The following is a 14,534-nucleotide window of genomic DNA, read 5'->3' as shown; positions in this document are numbered from 1 at the left end:
AATAGCTGAATTTTATCTCTAACAAAGGTTATCTCTGCTCATCATGTATTTATGTTGCTCTTCGATGTCCAACTCATCAGTTGGCAATATTCCGTGTTACCAAGAACACCTCAGAAGATATCCAGAACAGCTCTGTACAAAATGACAGGAACTGGAAAGTTTCTTCAGCCATGGCTATACAGCCCAGAGGACTCATCAGCAACTAGGATATCCATCATGCAAGTCTTTACTATATAAACTGAGGTCTACTTCCTGCTTCACCAATGACTGAGCCTAAATGACCATTCCATTTTATGTCCCTAAAAAGTGTTGTACCCGGATATTTGTATGAGTTGACCAGTTCCAGCTGTGACTCACTGACACTATAGTCATGGAATACTATGATTTTGCATTTTGTGAAGTGCACAATTTTATATTTATGAACATTTAAAGCAAGTTGCTGATCTTTACACCACTTTGAAATCTTATCAACATCTGACTGAATATTTACACAGCTTCTTTCAAACAGTACTTCATATAGATAATTACATCGTCTTTGAGAGATCTGAGGTTACAATTAACAGTATCCACAAGGTCATTAATATACAACATGAACAGCAAGGGTCCCAAAACACTTCCTTGGGGCACAACCAAAGAAACTTCTACATTTGTTGATGACTCTCCATCCAAGATAATATACTGGCAAATTTACTCTGACATAGGGAAATTGCACACCCATATACAGTAGTTACACATCTGTAATCTTTCTGAATTGCACATCAAGAAATGGCCAAAAACCCACAGTTCATAAAAAGTATAATTTAAAAGTATAGGTTGCTATTAACCACATAGAGCAGACATTGAGCAGCAGATGGGCACATTGGTAAAAGACTACTAGATATTATTCAGCTATCCAACACACACACACACACACACAAAGAACTCACATACACATGGCCACTGTTGTCTCTAGGCACTGAGGTCTGACTGCAGCTGGTTCTGAGGTGAGCTGCAGTCTTTGCTGTGGGCAGGGGCGGAGAGGGGGTAGTGGGGGTACAGAAGAGGCAGGGGGCAGGGTGGGGCAGGATAGCAGTGCTGGCTGTGGGAGCAGGTGGGGACATGGTGGGGTCAGGATAGTGGGCTGCTAGGTGTATTGCTATCCTCATTAATGAGTACAAACTATGGATTGAGAATAAACCAAAGATTTGTGAAAAATTTATCATTGGAATTGGAGACCATGAAACAGATGATGTTAAGGAATTCTGATATGTAGGAAGCAAACTAACACATGATGAATGAGGCAAAGAGGACATAAAAAGCACAGGCAAAGATTAGTCTGCCAGTACCAAAATTTGGCCCTAATATGAGGAAGAAATTTCTGAGAATGTGTGTTCAGAGCACAGTCTATGAGGGAATAAATCATGAACTGAGGAAAAACTGGAAAAGAAGACAATCGAAGCATTTGAGATGTAGTGCTACAGAAGAATGTCAAAAATCAGATGAGATGACAGGATAAGGAATGAGGAGATTCTCCATAGAATTAACGAAGCATGTAACATGTGGAAGGTTGACAACAAGAACAGACAGAATGATAGGACGTGTATTGAGACATCAGAGAATAGCCTCCATGGTACTAGAGGGAGCTGTAAAGGATAAAAACTGCAGGAAAAGGCAGAGATTGGAGTACATGAAACAAAAAATTGAGGACATAGTATGCAAGAGCTATTCTGAGATGATGCAGGTCCACTGGCTGAGGCATGTTTAAGAATGGAGTGGGAGGCAGGTAGAGGACAGGGACATGCAAAGATTGAACTCTGGGGTTATGGGAACAAAGACTATGTTGTAAGGAGAGTTCGGACTTATGCGGTTCAGAAAAGCTGGTGTCCTTGGGAAAAATAAAGATTACACAGTCCGTGAAAAAGTCATTTAAGTTGAGCATGTTGTGTTGGGCAGCAAGTTCAGCAATTGGATAGTCCAACTGTCTCTCGGCCACAGTTTGACGGTGGCCATTCGTGCAGACAGATCATTTGTTAATGCTTGTGTGCACATAGAATACTGCACAGTGGTTGCCATTAGGCTGGTAGCTCACATGGCTGCTTTCACAGGTAGCCCTGCCCTTGATGGGATACAAGCACCAGTGACATGGGTGAATTAGAGGCTAGTGGGAGAATGTGTGTGACAGATCTTGCTTTTAAGACATTTGCAGGGATTTAATCAATAGGGCAAGGGGTTAGGTGCAGTACTGGAATAGGGACAGACAAGGATATTGTTTAGGTTGGATGGGTGGTGGAAGAGATGGGGAGTATATTTCTCATTTCAGGGCATGATTAGAGGTAGTTGAAATCTTGACAGAGAATGTGATTCAGTTGCCCCAGTCCTGGGTGGTACTGAGTCAAGAGGTAGGTGTTCCTTTGTGGCTTGGCAGTGGGTGTGTGGGAGGGAACAGGTTGTAGGTATCGGTTTCTAGACAAGGTGAAAAGAGAAATTTTGGTCTATGAAGACTACAGTGACACGCTTGGGATACTTGAGGAGAACTGCTCATGACTAAAGATGTGATAACCATGCATGGCTAGACTGTACAGAAGGGATTTCTCAGTACAGAATGAGTGGAAACTGTCGAAGTATAGGTATTGTTGGTGTTTGGTGCATTTGATTTCGACAGAAGTACTGATGATGTCTCAGAACAGATACCATGCACTCATATAATTGATTTGCCTTAATGGTCAATGAATGCACAATCTTTTGTGCTGATGCACAGTATCGTTCGGCTTCCTGTAGGAATCTGAAACTGGCAACCTTGGAAGATATGGACAGGGACTGCAGGTAGGTGGTGCTAGGTGAGAATGCTGAGATAGTCTGTACACTTTTGGTAACACTGTGTACTGATGACACAAAAGTTAATGTAAGTGCCTAGTAAGCAGGAAGTCATGGGTTCGAATTCTGATCCAGCGCACATATCCACTCGTCGCTGCTGATTCTGCATTAAGTCCTCATGTGGCTGATATTATCAGTTCCTTCTCTTTCCTTTCCTTTCTCCCCTGTCCACCATAAATTTACATGAAAGGTATTTTATTTCCTGACAGTTAAAAAGATATAAGCTTGTTGAAAATTAACACTCAATGAAATATATACAGTTCTGTTGAGCAGTGTACATTAGATACTTAACTTCTTGTCATTTCATGTCCTGAAATTCTTCATAAGAACAGGATTTGGATGTACATCCATTTATCATGTTAAGTAAATGACATAAAGGATATACCAATATACATTTTACAACATTTTACTAGTTAGAGTGACATATCTGATCAAAAGTGAACCATGAGCTCTCCAACTTAAAATTAAAAAAATTCTCATCAAGTTAATTTGACATACAGACAGAAATGTTACAATCACCATTACTTGTTTCTTACAAACAAATCATCCAGAAAACAATGTTGTCACTTGAATTTACATCAAATATACAGAATGAACTATGATCTTAGCAATTTCTTTAATTACACAGTAACAAAATTAAGCACAGTGTTCCTACCATGTTTTTGATATACATTTTATAAGAACTTTTGGCCTGTATTAACAGTAATTCTGTCTTTTACACAGAAAGTATGTTTTGGAAGTTTGTTTACATGTATTGGGTTTCATTATTTTGCAAAATGTCATAATTATTTGAATACTAGCAAGTTTTGTTACATGCATTAGTAACAAATATGGATAATGGTAGTTTCCATGTTCTCCCAAACATTACTTTATGTTTTTGGCTGACAAAATGAAAACCCACAGAATGGTAAGACACAGTTTCATTATATAATAATTAAAACAGAATATGACAAATTTATGACAATTTCAGATGTTCCTACAAATTGACCAAATTCTGTAAGTTTGATACATTGGTATTTCATAATCATTTATGTATTACATCATTCACAAGGCAGAGATTATGGGTTCTGACATTATAATTATCTTGTTAATCTGGGCAATGACTTGCCGTCAGTCACCTGAGAGCTGTGGTACTGATCTGTTCAATATGCTTTCCAAACAGGTCTGCTACATTTAAAGGTCTACTAATGGGATATGAGCCATCAGGCAATGTGTCAGTAGTAGGGGTTGGAGCAGGAATGGTCAGGGATATTGCAAAGATTCAGCTGGTGGCAGAATACCATTGTGGGAAGGGTGGAACCCCTGCAGGAAAATGTGATTTATTTTGTCCAGTCCTAGAATCCATTTACATTGGATGTCTGCTCTCTTTCACACAAATCCATCCACCAACCTGCATCCTACATTATCATCCCTTAATTTATTTTTCTCTTTGATCTCATTGTGTTTTTGTGCCAACTTTAGTTCATTGTTTACCTTTCTCTATTGGCCATACTTCCTCAGGTTTCATCTTTTCCTCTCGTCACCATCTGTTCCATCCTTTTTGTGGACTTTTCCCATTTATTTTTATGTATTTTGACAAGTTTTTTGCCATGTATTTTGTCATAATTTATTTATTTTTATGCGTTTTTATCTTCCACCATGGATCCTTGCTCCTTCCATCTTTGTCAGCACAGAAGAGTTTTCTTGTCATTAGCCAGAGCCCTGTCTCTCATACTATTTCTGCATTGTTGCCTAACTCATGGAATGCTCCCCAAATGGCCTTACCATCAAATTACCCATCACCAGTTGCAGCCCCTCTTCTACAATGACCTCTTTTCTCTCCAAATTCCACAAGTCCATAGCCCTTATGAACTTAGTCCTGCAAAACCATGTAAATCAGACACAAACCTCCTTGCAATACCTCCTCTCCCTCAGTAAAATTCTCCTGCTCTGCAATCACAAATTCCTGCATCCCACCTCTCAGATAAAAATACTTTCCCTCCAAGAACTAGAGCAACATGCACAATGCAACCTCAAAAAACTCTCCAACCTGTTCACTTCCTACTCCTGCCTTGGAGTACCACTATTCACTGCCTCTACAACAGCTGCCAAATCTCCCTCACATCTCCTCATAGCCAACAAAATTTGCCTCGCAGTCTTACTCCATTTACAACACCCTCAGAAACTCCCTCCCACCATCATGCAGAATCGATCCTAAACAGACCTGAAACAGAATCATGAATCTTTCTTCCAAAAGCCATAGTCCCATAGAAGTATCACTCCTTCCCAAAGGTCTTATCTTTTATGTTACTCCCAAATTCAATCATGCTGGAATTGTTAAGGATCTTCTCTCCTTCTCCTGGTCCCTACAGTGGAAACACTTTTTCACCACAAATGCTACCAATCAGACTCAATTCAAAGCCAATGTTGAATCCTTCCTGACTCAGTTCACTCCACCGTTGAAACATGGTCCATCCCCCACTGTCTCCAAATCACCCTCTGTTAACATTCCAGAATTTCTTGACCTCAAATGCTGCCTCATCATATTTTCCAACTTTCCATCCACAGAAATAACTGCAATTCACCACCTATAATCTGATCCCGACCTTATAGTCCTTCCTGCCAAACAAAGGTTCCACCACTGTGGTTCTGAACTGCAGAGGTTGTCTGGCAGGAGGACTTTACCAGCTGTCAGATTTTCTCACCCGCAAACTATCAGTTTCATCCACCTACAAACCCTGCCCAAGTGACCCCATTCCAGAACAGAAATCCAACAGGATCTCCAGTCTCTCCTCAAATAAAGCTTAGGCCCGGTCCAGAACCTCTCCCCTGAGTCTCTCTTTCTCCCTCTCCCTCTCCTCACCCCTACCACTCCCTGCACTCCTGTCTTCTATGTGCTTCCTAAAGTCTATAAATTGAACCACCCAGGATGCCCCATTGTGGCTGGTTACTGTGCCCAACTGAGAGACTCTCTGCTTTCATGAACCAATGTCTTCAGACTGTTACAAGTAGTCTACCTTCTTATATGGAAGACACCACACATTTTCTCTATCAACTCTCCACAGATCCTGTTCCTTAACCACATGGTGCTCTGCGTACCACTATTGATGCCATGCTCTGCTCACCACTATTGACGCCAATCTCGCAGTACACCAACAACCCTTATGCCCCTGGCTTTGCCACTATTGAACACTACATTTCCCAGTGCCGACTGACTCCAAACCTACTACGTCCTTCCTGATCATCATGAAAAGTCCATGGCACCACATGACACCATCCTATGCCACCCTGTTCATGGGCCATCTAGAGGAATCCTTCCTAACCACTCAGAATCTCAAACTACTCACATGGTTCGGATTCATTAATGACATCTTTATGATCTGGACCGAGGATGATGGCACCCTGTCCACATTCCTCCTGACCCTTAACACTTTCTTCCCCATCCCTTTAACCTAGTCCCCTTAACCCAACAAGCCACACTCCTCAATGTTGACCTCCACCTCAAAGATGGCTACATCAGTATCTCTATCCATGTAAAACCTATGAAACACCAGCAATATGTCCACTTCAACAGCTACCATCCATTCCATACCAAGGTGTATCTTCCATATAGCTTAGCCATCCATGGTCATTGCATCTGTAGTGACGAGCACTCCCTTGCCAAATATACAAAAGGGGTTTACTGAGCCCTTCACAGACTGAAATTGCCCATCTGACCTGGTACAGAAACAGATCTCACATGCCTCATTTCTCCAGTCACCCAACACTTCCCAGAATCCCAATGTTGAGCCACAAAGGAGCACTCCCTTGTGACTCAGTACCACCCAGAACTGGAGTAACAATCACATTCTCCTCCAGGGTTTCGACTACCTGTTGCCATGCCACGAAGTGGGGAATATCCCACCTGCTATATTTCTCCTCTCCCACTGTAGTATTCACCGCCTACTGAAGCTACGCAATATGCTTGTGATCCCCTACTTTCCCCCTGCTCCCGATACCTAATGGCTCATATCACAGCAGTTGACCTAGATGCAAGACTTCTCCAATACAACCTGCCACCACCACCTACTCCAGTTTGGTAACAGGCATCTCCTATCCTATTAAAGGCAGGACCACTTGTGAAAGCAGTCATGTGACTATCTAAGCTGCAACCACACTGGTGCTTTCTGTGTGGGTATGAAAAACAACAAACAGCCTGTTCACATAAATGGCCAACAGGCTGAGGCCAAGAGATGGATGGACCACCCAGTTGCTGAAGATGCAGCCCAACACAATGTGCTTCACTTCAGTAACTGCTTCACAGCATTCGCCATCTGTATCTTTCCTACCAACACCAGATTTTCTGAACTGTGCTGGTATGAACCCTTCCTGAAATATATCCTACATTCCCATAGCCCCACTGGCAACCTTTGCTAGTCCCTGTCTGTCATTTATGTCTTCCCTTCCCTACTCCCACTCCAGCAGCACTGCAAAGCCTTCCGTACCACCAGTGCAACCACCAGTCTTTCCCCCTTCGTCTACTTCTCTCCTTTACTGTTTCCCTTCTATTCCTGCCCTCCAAACCTCCCATCTGCACCCAACATACCTGCCCTGTCCCCACCACATCCCTACATACTACCAAAAGCAGCACTGCACCTATCATGACCCCTACCATGCTACCCCTCCCCATTCCTGGCCCAGTGCTACCCCTCCCAATTCCTGGCCCAGCATCCAACTTAACCTCACCACATTGCAGACTCAGCTGCCACAGACAGCAGTTGTGTGTGTGTAACTTGTACTTGTATGAATGTATGCGTGCTTTGTGGCTGAAAGATCAGGTGTATAGTGGTATTTTTAGTGCACCTATCCGCAAGTCAGCATATCCTCTATGTGTTGAGCAGCAATTTGTCCATTCCATAATATTGTCATTATTCCATCCTAGATTTCCCATTGTACAAAAATAGATTTAGTTTTGTTTGAAACCATGTTTACTAGAAATTATGCTGCTTAACTGGGTGTATAAGCCCCAGGACAACTGGGAAATCTATGACAAATGTGGGAATTTTTTAGAATTCTAGGAATTTGCGTTCTTTTAGTTTTCAGTTAAATTTTTGTAATTTTCACAGGTAACAGTGACACTACAACAAAGAATTTCACTTTAGTCCACTTCTGCAAAATAATACTGCAGCAATAAAACATAAATGCAGCAAAATAAAACTTAAGTTGCAAAGAAAATATGCTATTTAAGCAACAAAACACAGAGCAGAAACAAAAATCTACCAACAGCAAAATGTACCAAAGGCTTTAGGACAAAGACTATGGAACACACTGTAACAACAAACTGCTTTTGATGAGTGTGACATCACAACTGTTCACATTTCTAACAGGTCATGGGAAAATATTTTGAATGGTGGTTTGAGAACTTTGAGAAGGATTACTTTCAAAGCAAAGTTCCTTTTACACAAGATGAATTAGGTTACATGTGAGAATGTGTGATGAAATTCTTAAATCATAGATCATTTGACTCTCATTCAAAAGTTAAAGCTTTGATGACCAACCATTCAGAAAAATTTTGGGCCAAGAAGACCAACCGTTTGTGACTTTTTTAATATTTTACTGACACATCTATGTTTTACATGTTTTTAAGGGTAACAGAAGCTAAAAGAAAACAAGCTTCAAGGTTAGTTTTCATATTTATTTTAGTTCTTTCATAAATTACAAATAATGCGATAATGACAGTAAAATGTATGACTATCCTTAAAAAAACAGTGTGACCTGAATTCTTGAGCAATTTCATACATAATCAGTTTTTGTACCAAATGTCGAAGTGTATCTAGCCAGGTAACTCATGAAATCTTTGGTGCACATCAGTGAAATTTATAATCATACTTGTTACAAATATTCAGCTGCTGCACTTTAAGTGGTGCTCTTAGGATTCTGCCTGACCACAAGCTCAGAAAAAAAGGAAAATAAGCAAAAAAATTTTGATGACAAATATTATATGTGAGAGCTTACATTTTCTTGCAGCCATACTGTATGATATAAATTTAAAACGTTAATTTTTCCAATTTGTGTGTTCATGCTACTTAACAGTGATGTTGCTGTTGGCTGACTATGTCATGTGTACCAAGATTTGAATACTTTCTGTTACTGGCTGGTGAGATGACATGACAGGAGCTTTGACTGGCTGACAAAAGTGCATCACACAGTGCTATTTCGATTTCAGTGTTTTGGAAGTGGAAGCTACTGTGCTGTATATGGTAGAATTCATATTTATACTTCCTTAATATGAAAATATGCAGTGTACTTTTTGCCATGCATCAAAGAACTTTCCAAAATCCATTGTTTTTTGCTGGGTTTCGTATCCTACAGTTACAGGAAGTTATACACTGACGTATAAAACCTTTACCATTTCATGGCTTGATAAGTTTTACAGCTCCGAGGGAAAGTGTAGTGTCACTTAACACAGGAAAAAATGTACTTTCACCTTGTGTATAATGTATTTTCACCCAAAAAAAAATGTATTTTCACCTAGGTAAAAGTGTATTTTTAACTGGTAAAACTGGAAATTTTTTTTCGTGTCCGTGTATGCACCCTGAGGAAATGTTCTACTAAAGTACATAATAGTTATAATATTTTGCGCTAATACACTCCTGGAAATGGAAAAAAGAACACATTGACACCGGTGTGTCAGACCCACCATACTTGCTCCGGACACTGCGAGAGGGCTGTACAAGCAATGATCACATGCACGGCACAGCAGACACACCAGGAACCGCGGTGTTGGCCGTCAAATGGCGCTAGCTGCGCAGCCGTCAGTGTCAGCCAGTTTGCCGTGGCATACGGAGCTCCATCGCAGTCTTTAACACTGGTAGCATGCCGCGACAGCGTGGACGTGAACCGTATGTGCAGTTGATGGACTTTGAGCGATGGCGTATAGTGGGCACGCGGGAGGCCGGGTAGACGTACCGCCGAATTGCTCAACACGTGTGGCGTGAGGTCTCCACAGTACATCGATGTTGTCGCCAGTGGTCGGCGGAAGGTGCACGTGCCCGTCTACCTGGGACCGGACCGCAGCGACGCACGGATGCACGCCAAGACCGTAGGATCCTACGCAGTGCCGTAGGGGACCGCACCGCCACTTCCCAGCAAATTAGGGACACTGTTGCTCCTGGGGTATCGGCGAGGACCATTCGCAACCGTCTCCATGAAGCTGGGCTACGGTCCCGCACACCGTTAGGCCGTCTTCCGCTCACGCCCCAACATCGTGCAGCCCGCCTCCAGTGGTGTCGCGACAGGCGTGAATGGAGGGACGAATGGAGACGTTTCGTCTTCAGCGATGAGAGTCGCTTCTGCCTTGGTGCCAATGATGGTCGTATGCGTGTTTGGCGCCGTGCAGGTGAGCGCCACAATCAGGACTGCATACGACCGAGGCACACAGGGCCAACACCCGGCATCATGGTGTGGGGAGCGATCTCCTACACTGGCCGTACACCACTGGTGATCGTCGAGGGGACACTGAATAGTGCACGGTACATCCAAACCGTCATCGAACCCATCGTTCTACCATTCCTAGACCGGCAAGGGAACTTGCTGTTCCAACAGGACAATGCACGTCCGCATGTATCCCGTGCCACCCAACGTGCTCTAGAAGGTGTAAGTCAACTACCCTGGCCAGCAAGATCTCCGGATCTGTCCCCCATTGAGCATGTTTGGGACTGGATGAAGCGTCGTCTCATGCGGTCTGCACGTCCAGCATGAACGCTGGTCCAACTGAGGTGCCAGGTGGGAATGGCATGGCAAGCCGTTCCACAGGACTACATCCAGCATCTCTACGATCGTCTCCATGGGAGAATAGCAGCCTGCATTGCTGCGAAAGGTGGATTTACACTGTACTAGTGCCGACATTGTGCATGCTCTGTTGCCTGTGTCTATGTGCCTGTGGTTCTGTCAGTGTGATCATGTGATGTACCTGACCCCAGGAATGTGTCAATAAAGTTTCCTCTTCCTGGGACAATGAATTCACGGTGTTCTTATTTCAATTTCCAGGAGTGTAGATAGATCTCAGAATGATGACACCACACATTGCAGAGTTTGGGATATCAAATTTTCATTAACATAATTAAAGTATTGTTGAACTAATTATGAGGTAATTAACATTAAAATTCAGAAATAGCAGCATTTTCTATTGCAGAATTTCCCTCTGTGCTTGTTAGATTCCAGTTAACCATTATAGCTTTGTTAGCCTAATTTTTATGCACAAGGTGGCATATTTCATTAACTGTTTAAGTCATTAATTAAGATTTTTGCATAATTTACCATAATTTACAATATGCCTTTTGTACTCATAAGCAAGGTATTTCCAGTGCACGTGCATACAATGGTTCCATAAACTTTTCTAAGTTCCTAGGCCTCCACATTTTTCACAGAACAAATTTGTATTAATTGCATATAGTCCATCCTGAGTAGCAAAATCTAACCTATCAGTTTTTCAAATGATTATGTAGTTTACAAAATTGCCATTTTTTCATACACCAGGTTTTCAAAAATCAGGCACACATTGTCCAAAATAGACTGTCTCAGCTGAGCTAATAAATGAGCAGTAGCCATGTCAGATCTGTACCCTGTGTATCAGCATCCGTGAAAACTCAAGAATTTCGATGCCTGTGAACTTGCAAATTTTTTCTTTAATTCAAGTTTGTGAATATTTTGGCTCGATTATCATCAGAGGAAATGGTGTTGAGCAGGCAGACTTTCATCAAGGACTGCTGCAGTGTACTTTCATCTGGTGCATTAATATAAGACAGTATGCGAGCAATGATGCATAGTGTACTCTGCGCCACACTTAATCAGCAGGTTTCAGTGATTTGTTAGATCTATCACTGGTTCTTGTACAGTGTTTCTAAAAAACTTTGCTGAGTAATCTACCACTGGATTTCTGTATGTTTATGAATGCCGGTGTGGTCTATACATTATTTTCTGTACAAAATTAAGAAAGTGATCATCATCCAACAATAGGGCTTCGTGGATGATAAATGTGTGGGAAAGTGAAACAAAAATTGTAGTATTGTGAACATTTTTGAGCAAACACCATCCTGTACTCATTAAACAACCAGACCAACAGAGCAGAGACAACATAAATCAGGGTGCTGGGTTTACACAGCTTATAAAAGATCATTGTACCAGAAAACAAGACCCAGGAAAGGAGGCTTGGTTTACCAGTTTTATTTGACTGGAAACTGGTTTCTTTTCTTGCAACAAATACAGTTAAAAATGAATGTTCTGGAAAGTTGTCAGAATTATAAGGTTTTTATGGACGTCTCTAAGTAGTCTATATGCCATGTTCTTTTTGTTCATTTTGTGCTGAATAAATATTGTAGGTATATTACTGCAGACAGTTATTCCCTATGCCAACAGAGAATGAAAAAAATTATAAATAAACTTCTATCTCTATGTATTGCGGATAGAATTTTTTTTTTCTTTTCTATTAAGCAATTTTTTCATTATAGGGTAAAAAATTTTGCTCACTAACAAAAAAACTGCTATGAGCTATATTAATATTTGAAAATGAGAATAATATGTTCCTATGAAATTTGATGAGGAATGTTTTTATTTTTAGGTGATACTTTCCACATTCGAGATTCAGTTATGGGTCTGACTTTTCTTGCTGCAGGAGCCTGTTTTCCAGAAGTAGTGACCACTGTCATCATGGTTCGTAAAGGTTAGTGTGAGAAATAATGTCACAGTTCTTCATCAGGCTCATTATGAAGCACAAAGCGTACAGCACTGTGTGAGGAAGATGGAGATTGTTTGTCCCCCAACGGTCTGCTCAACATGGCACTTTTTGTATTAGGCACAGCCTGATTCCTTCACTCTCTGCACCCATTCAAAGAGCAATTAAGAAAAGAAATTTACAAATATTATTTGTCTCAGAAGACTAGCAGGGAGAACAGCATACATGACAACCATGTCAAGTTATTCCCTTGGTGCTCTATATTGCTTCACATGAATGTTAGAATAGTTTTTTCAACAAAGTCAGCTGATTTTCTCCATCATCATCTTGTAAAAGTAACGCTTCTCTCTGACATCAACAGAATTATAAAAGATAACTTTCTTTCCTTCCTCTTTGATAGACACAGTAATCACTTGCCACATTTTCTAAACACTAGTCCTTGAACTACCACACCCAAGTCTGATAGTGGACATGCAGCTTGCATCTGTTCTGTTATTTGACCAGATGTCTTAATACAAAGAGAGAAGGAATTAAAATGTTGATTAATTCACACACAAGAATAAGAATAAGAATCTTTATTAGCTGCTCAGTATTTGTTATACAATGGGCTTCGTTAATAAGTTCAATTACAATATAAAGATGGTTATATTCTCATAACAATGCATATATAAATCATATGAATGTTAGTGCAGTACAATAGCAAACATTTGGAATTTTATATAATGTTAATCTGAGAATAAAAAAGAAAACATTATACAAATTTATATTAAGCAGGAAGTATTCGTGTTGATGACTCTATGTCATTATCATATACACGTTGATAACACTATGTCATTATCCTAAGATATTGTTACAAATATAGAGCGCTCGAAATAGGTGTATGCCTATATGTTAGATATCGTTTTTCCAAATTTAGGTCATACTACAACCATAGGTGCCTTTCTCTATGTTAAAACAGCAAATCTGCAATATTACATTCTTCATAGTCATCAACTGAGTAAAATGCTTTACCTTTGAGCCATTGACCCAATGTTGTCTTAAATTTATTTTTAGACACTGTTTGTTCAATTTTAGGGAGCATATTAAACAGTTCGAGGCCTTCATATTTATAACTATTATGTATCTTGGACAATCTAGAGTATGGCAGGTCAATTGTGTGGTTTTGTCTTGTATCATGGGTGTGGACAGATGGCCTAAGGGGATATTGTGCTATGTTTTCTTTTCTGTGTAATAAGCAATAATAGATGTACAAACAAGGAACTGGCATGATTTTAAGTTTTTTGAAATGTTCCCTGCATGTATCCCTAGGAGATAAACCCACTATACATCGAAGAGCTTTTTTTTTTAACCATCTAAAAAATTGATACTGAATTGCGAAAATTTCCCCAGAGCAGAATACCACATGAAAGATGGGGGTGGATATAAGCAAAATATGAATGCATCAGTTGTTTTGGCGGACATTATTCCTAAGCTTATAAAGTAGGAACATAGCACGTGCAAGTTTAGAACAGATGTATGTGATATGTTTATCCCAGCTAAGTTTCTGGTCAATCATCATTCCTAACAGTTTAACAGACTTATTTTCTTTGTTTGATACCTTCAAATTAAAGAATATTTCCTCAGTTTTTGTTTAATTTATGTATAGGGAGTTTGCACTAAACCAATGAACCGATTTGACAAATATTGTATTATTTTTTTCTCGTACAGATTCAAGAGTCTGTCCTGAATTTATAAAAGTTGTATTGTCTGCATAGAGGACTGTTTTACAGGGTAAATACTGTAGCATATCATTAACATACACTACAAACAGGAAGGGCCCAAGTATGGAGCCCTGTGGCACACCTCTTTTTATTGTTTGTGGGTTTGACAGCTGCCCATTTACACTAAAAAATTGTACTCTGTTGCTTAAGTAGGACTCTAATAATTTCAGGGTGTCCTCTTCCATGCCATAGTGTCTTAATTTCATTATCAAAGTACTAGGAGATACAGT

The 14,534-nt window shown here is 40.5% G+C and overlaps 1 protein-coding gene across 1 annotated transcript in view; it reads left to right on the top strand.

Moving 5' to 3' along the window:
• LOC124789125 (sodium/potassium/calcium exchanger 4-like) overlaps window positions 1-14,534 on the top strand; it is a 107,237-nt gene that overhangs the window by 77,781 nt on the left and 14,922 nt on the right. Inside the window, exon 7 of the mRNA XM_047256414.1 lies at window positions 12,431-12,532. Within this exon, the coding sequence (XP_047112370.1) occupies window positions 12,431-12,532 (102 nt within the window). The remainder of the gene's footprint in view (window positions 1-12,430; window positions 12,533-14,534) is intronic.

The sequence above is a fragment of the Schistocerca piceifrons genome, chromosome 3, assembly GCF_021461385.2.
Source record: "Schistocerca piceifrons isolate TAMUIC-IGC-003096 chromosome 3, iqSchPice1.1, whole genome shotgun sequence".
Taxonomy (NCBI): Eukaryota; Metazoa; Arthropoda; class Insecta; order Orthoptera; family Acrididae; genus Schistocerca; species Schistocerca piceifrons.
The sequence above is the reverse complement of the archived record's forward strand: the minus strand, read 5'-3'. Positions and strand labels throughout refer to the sequence as shown.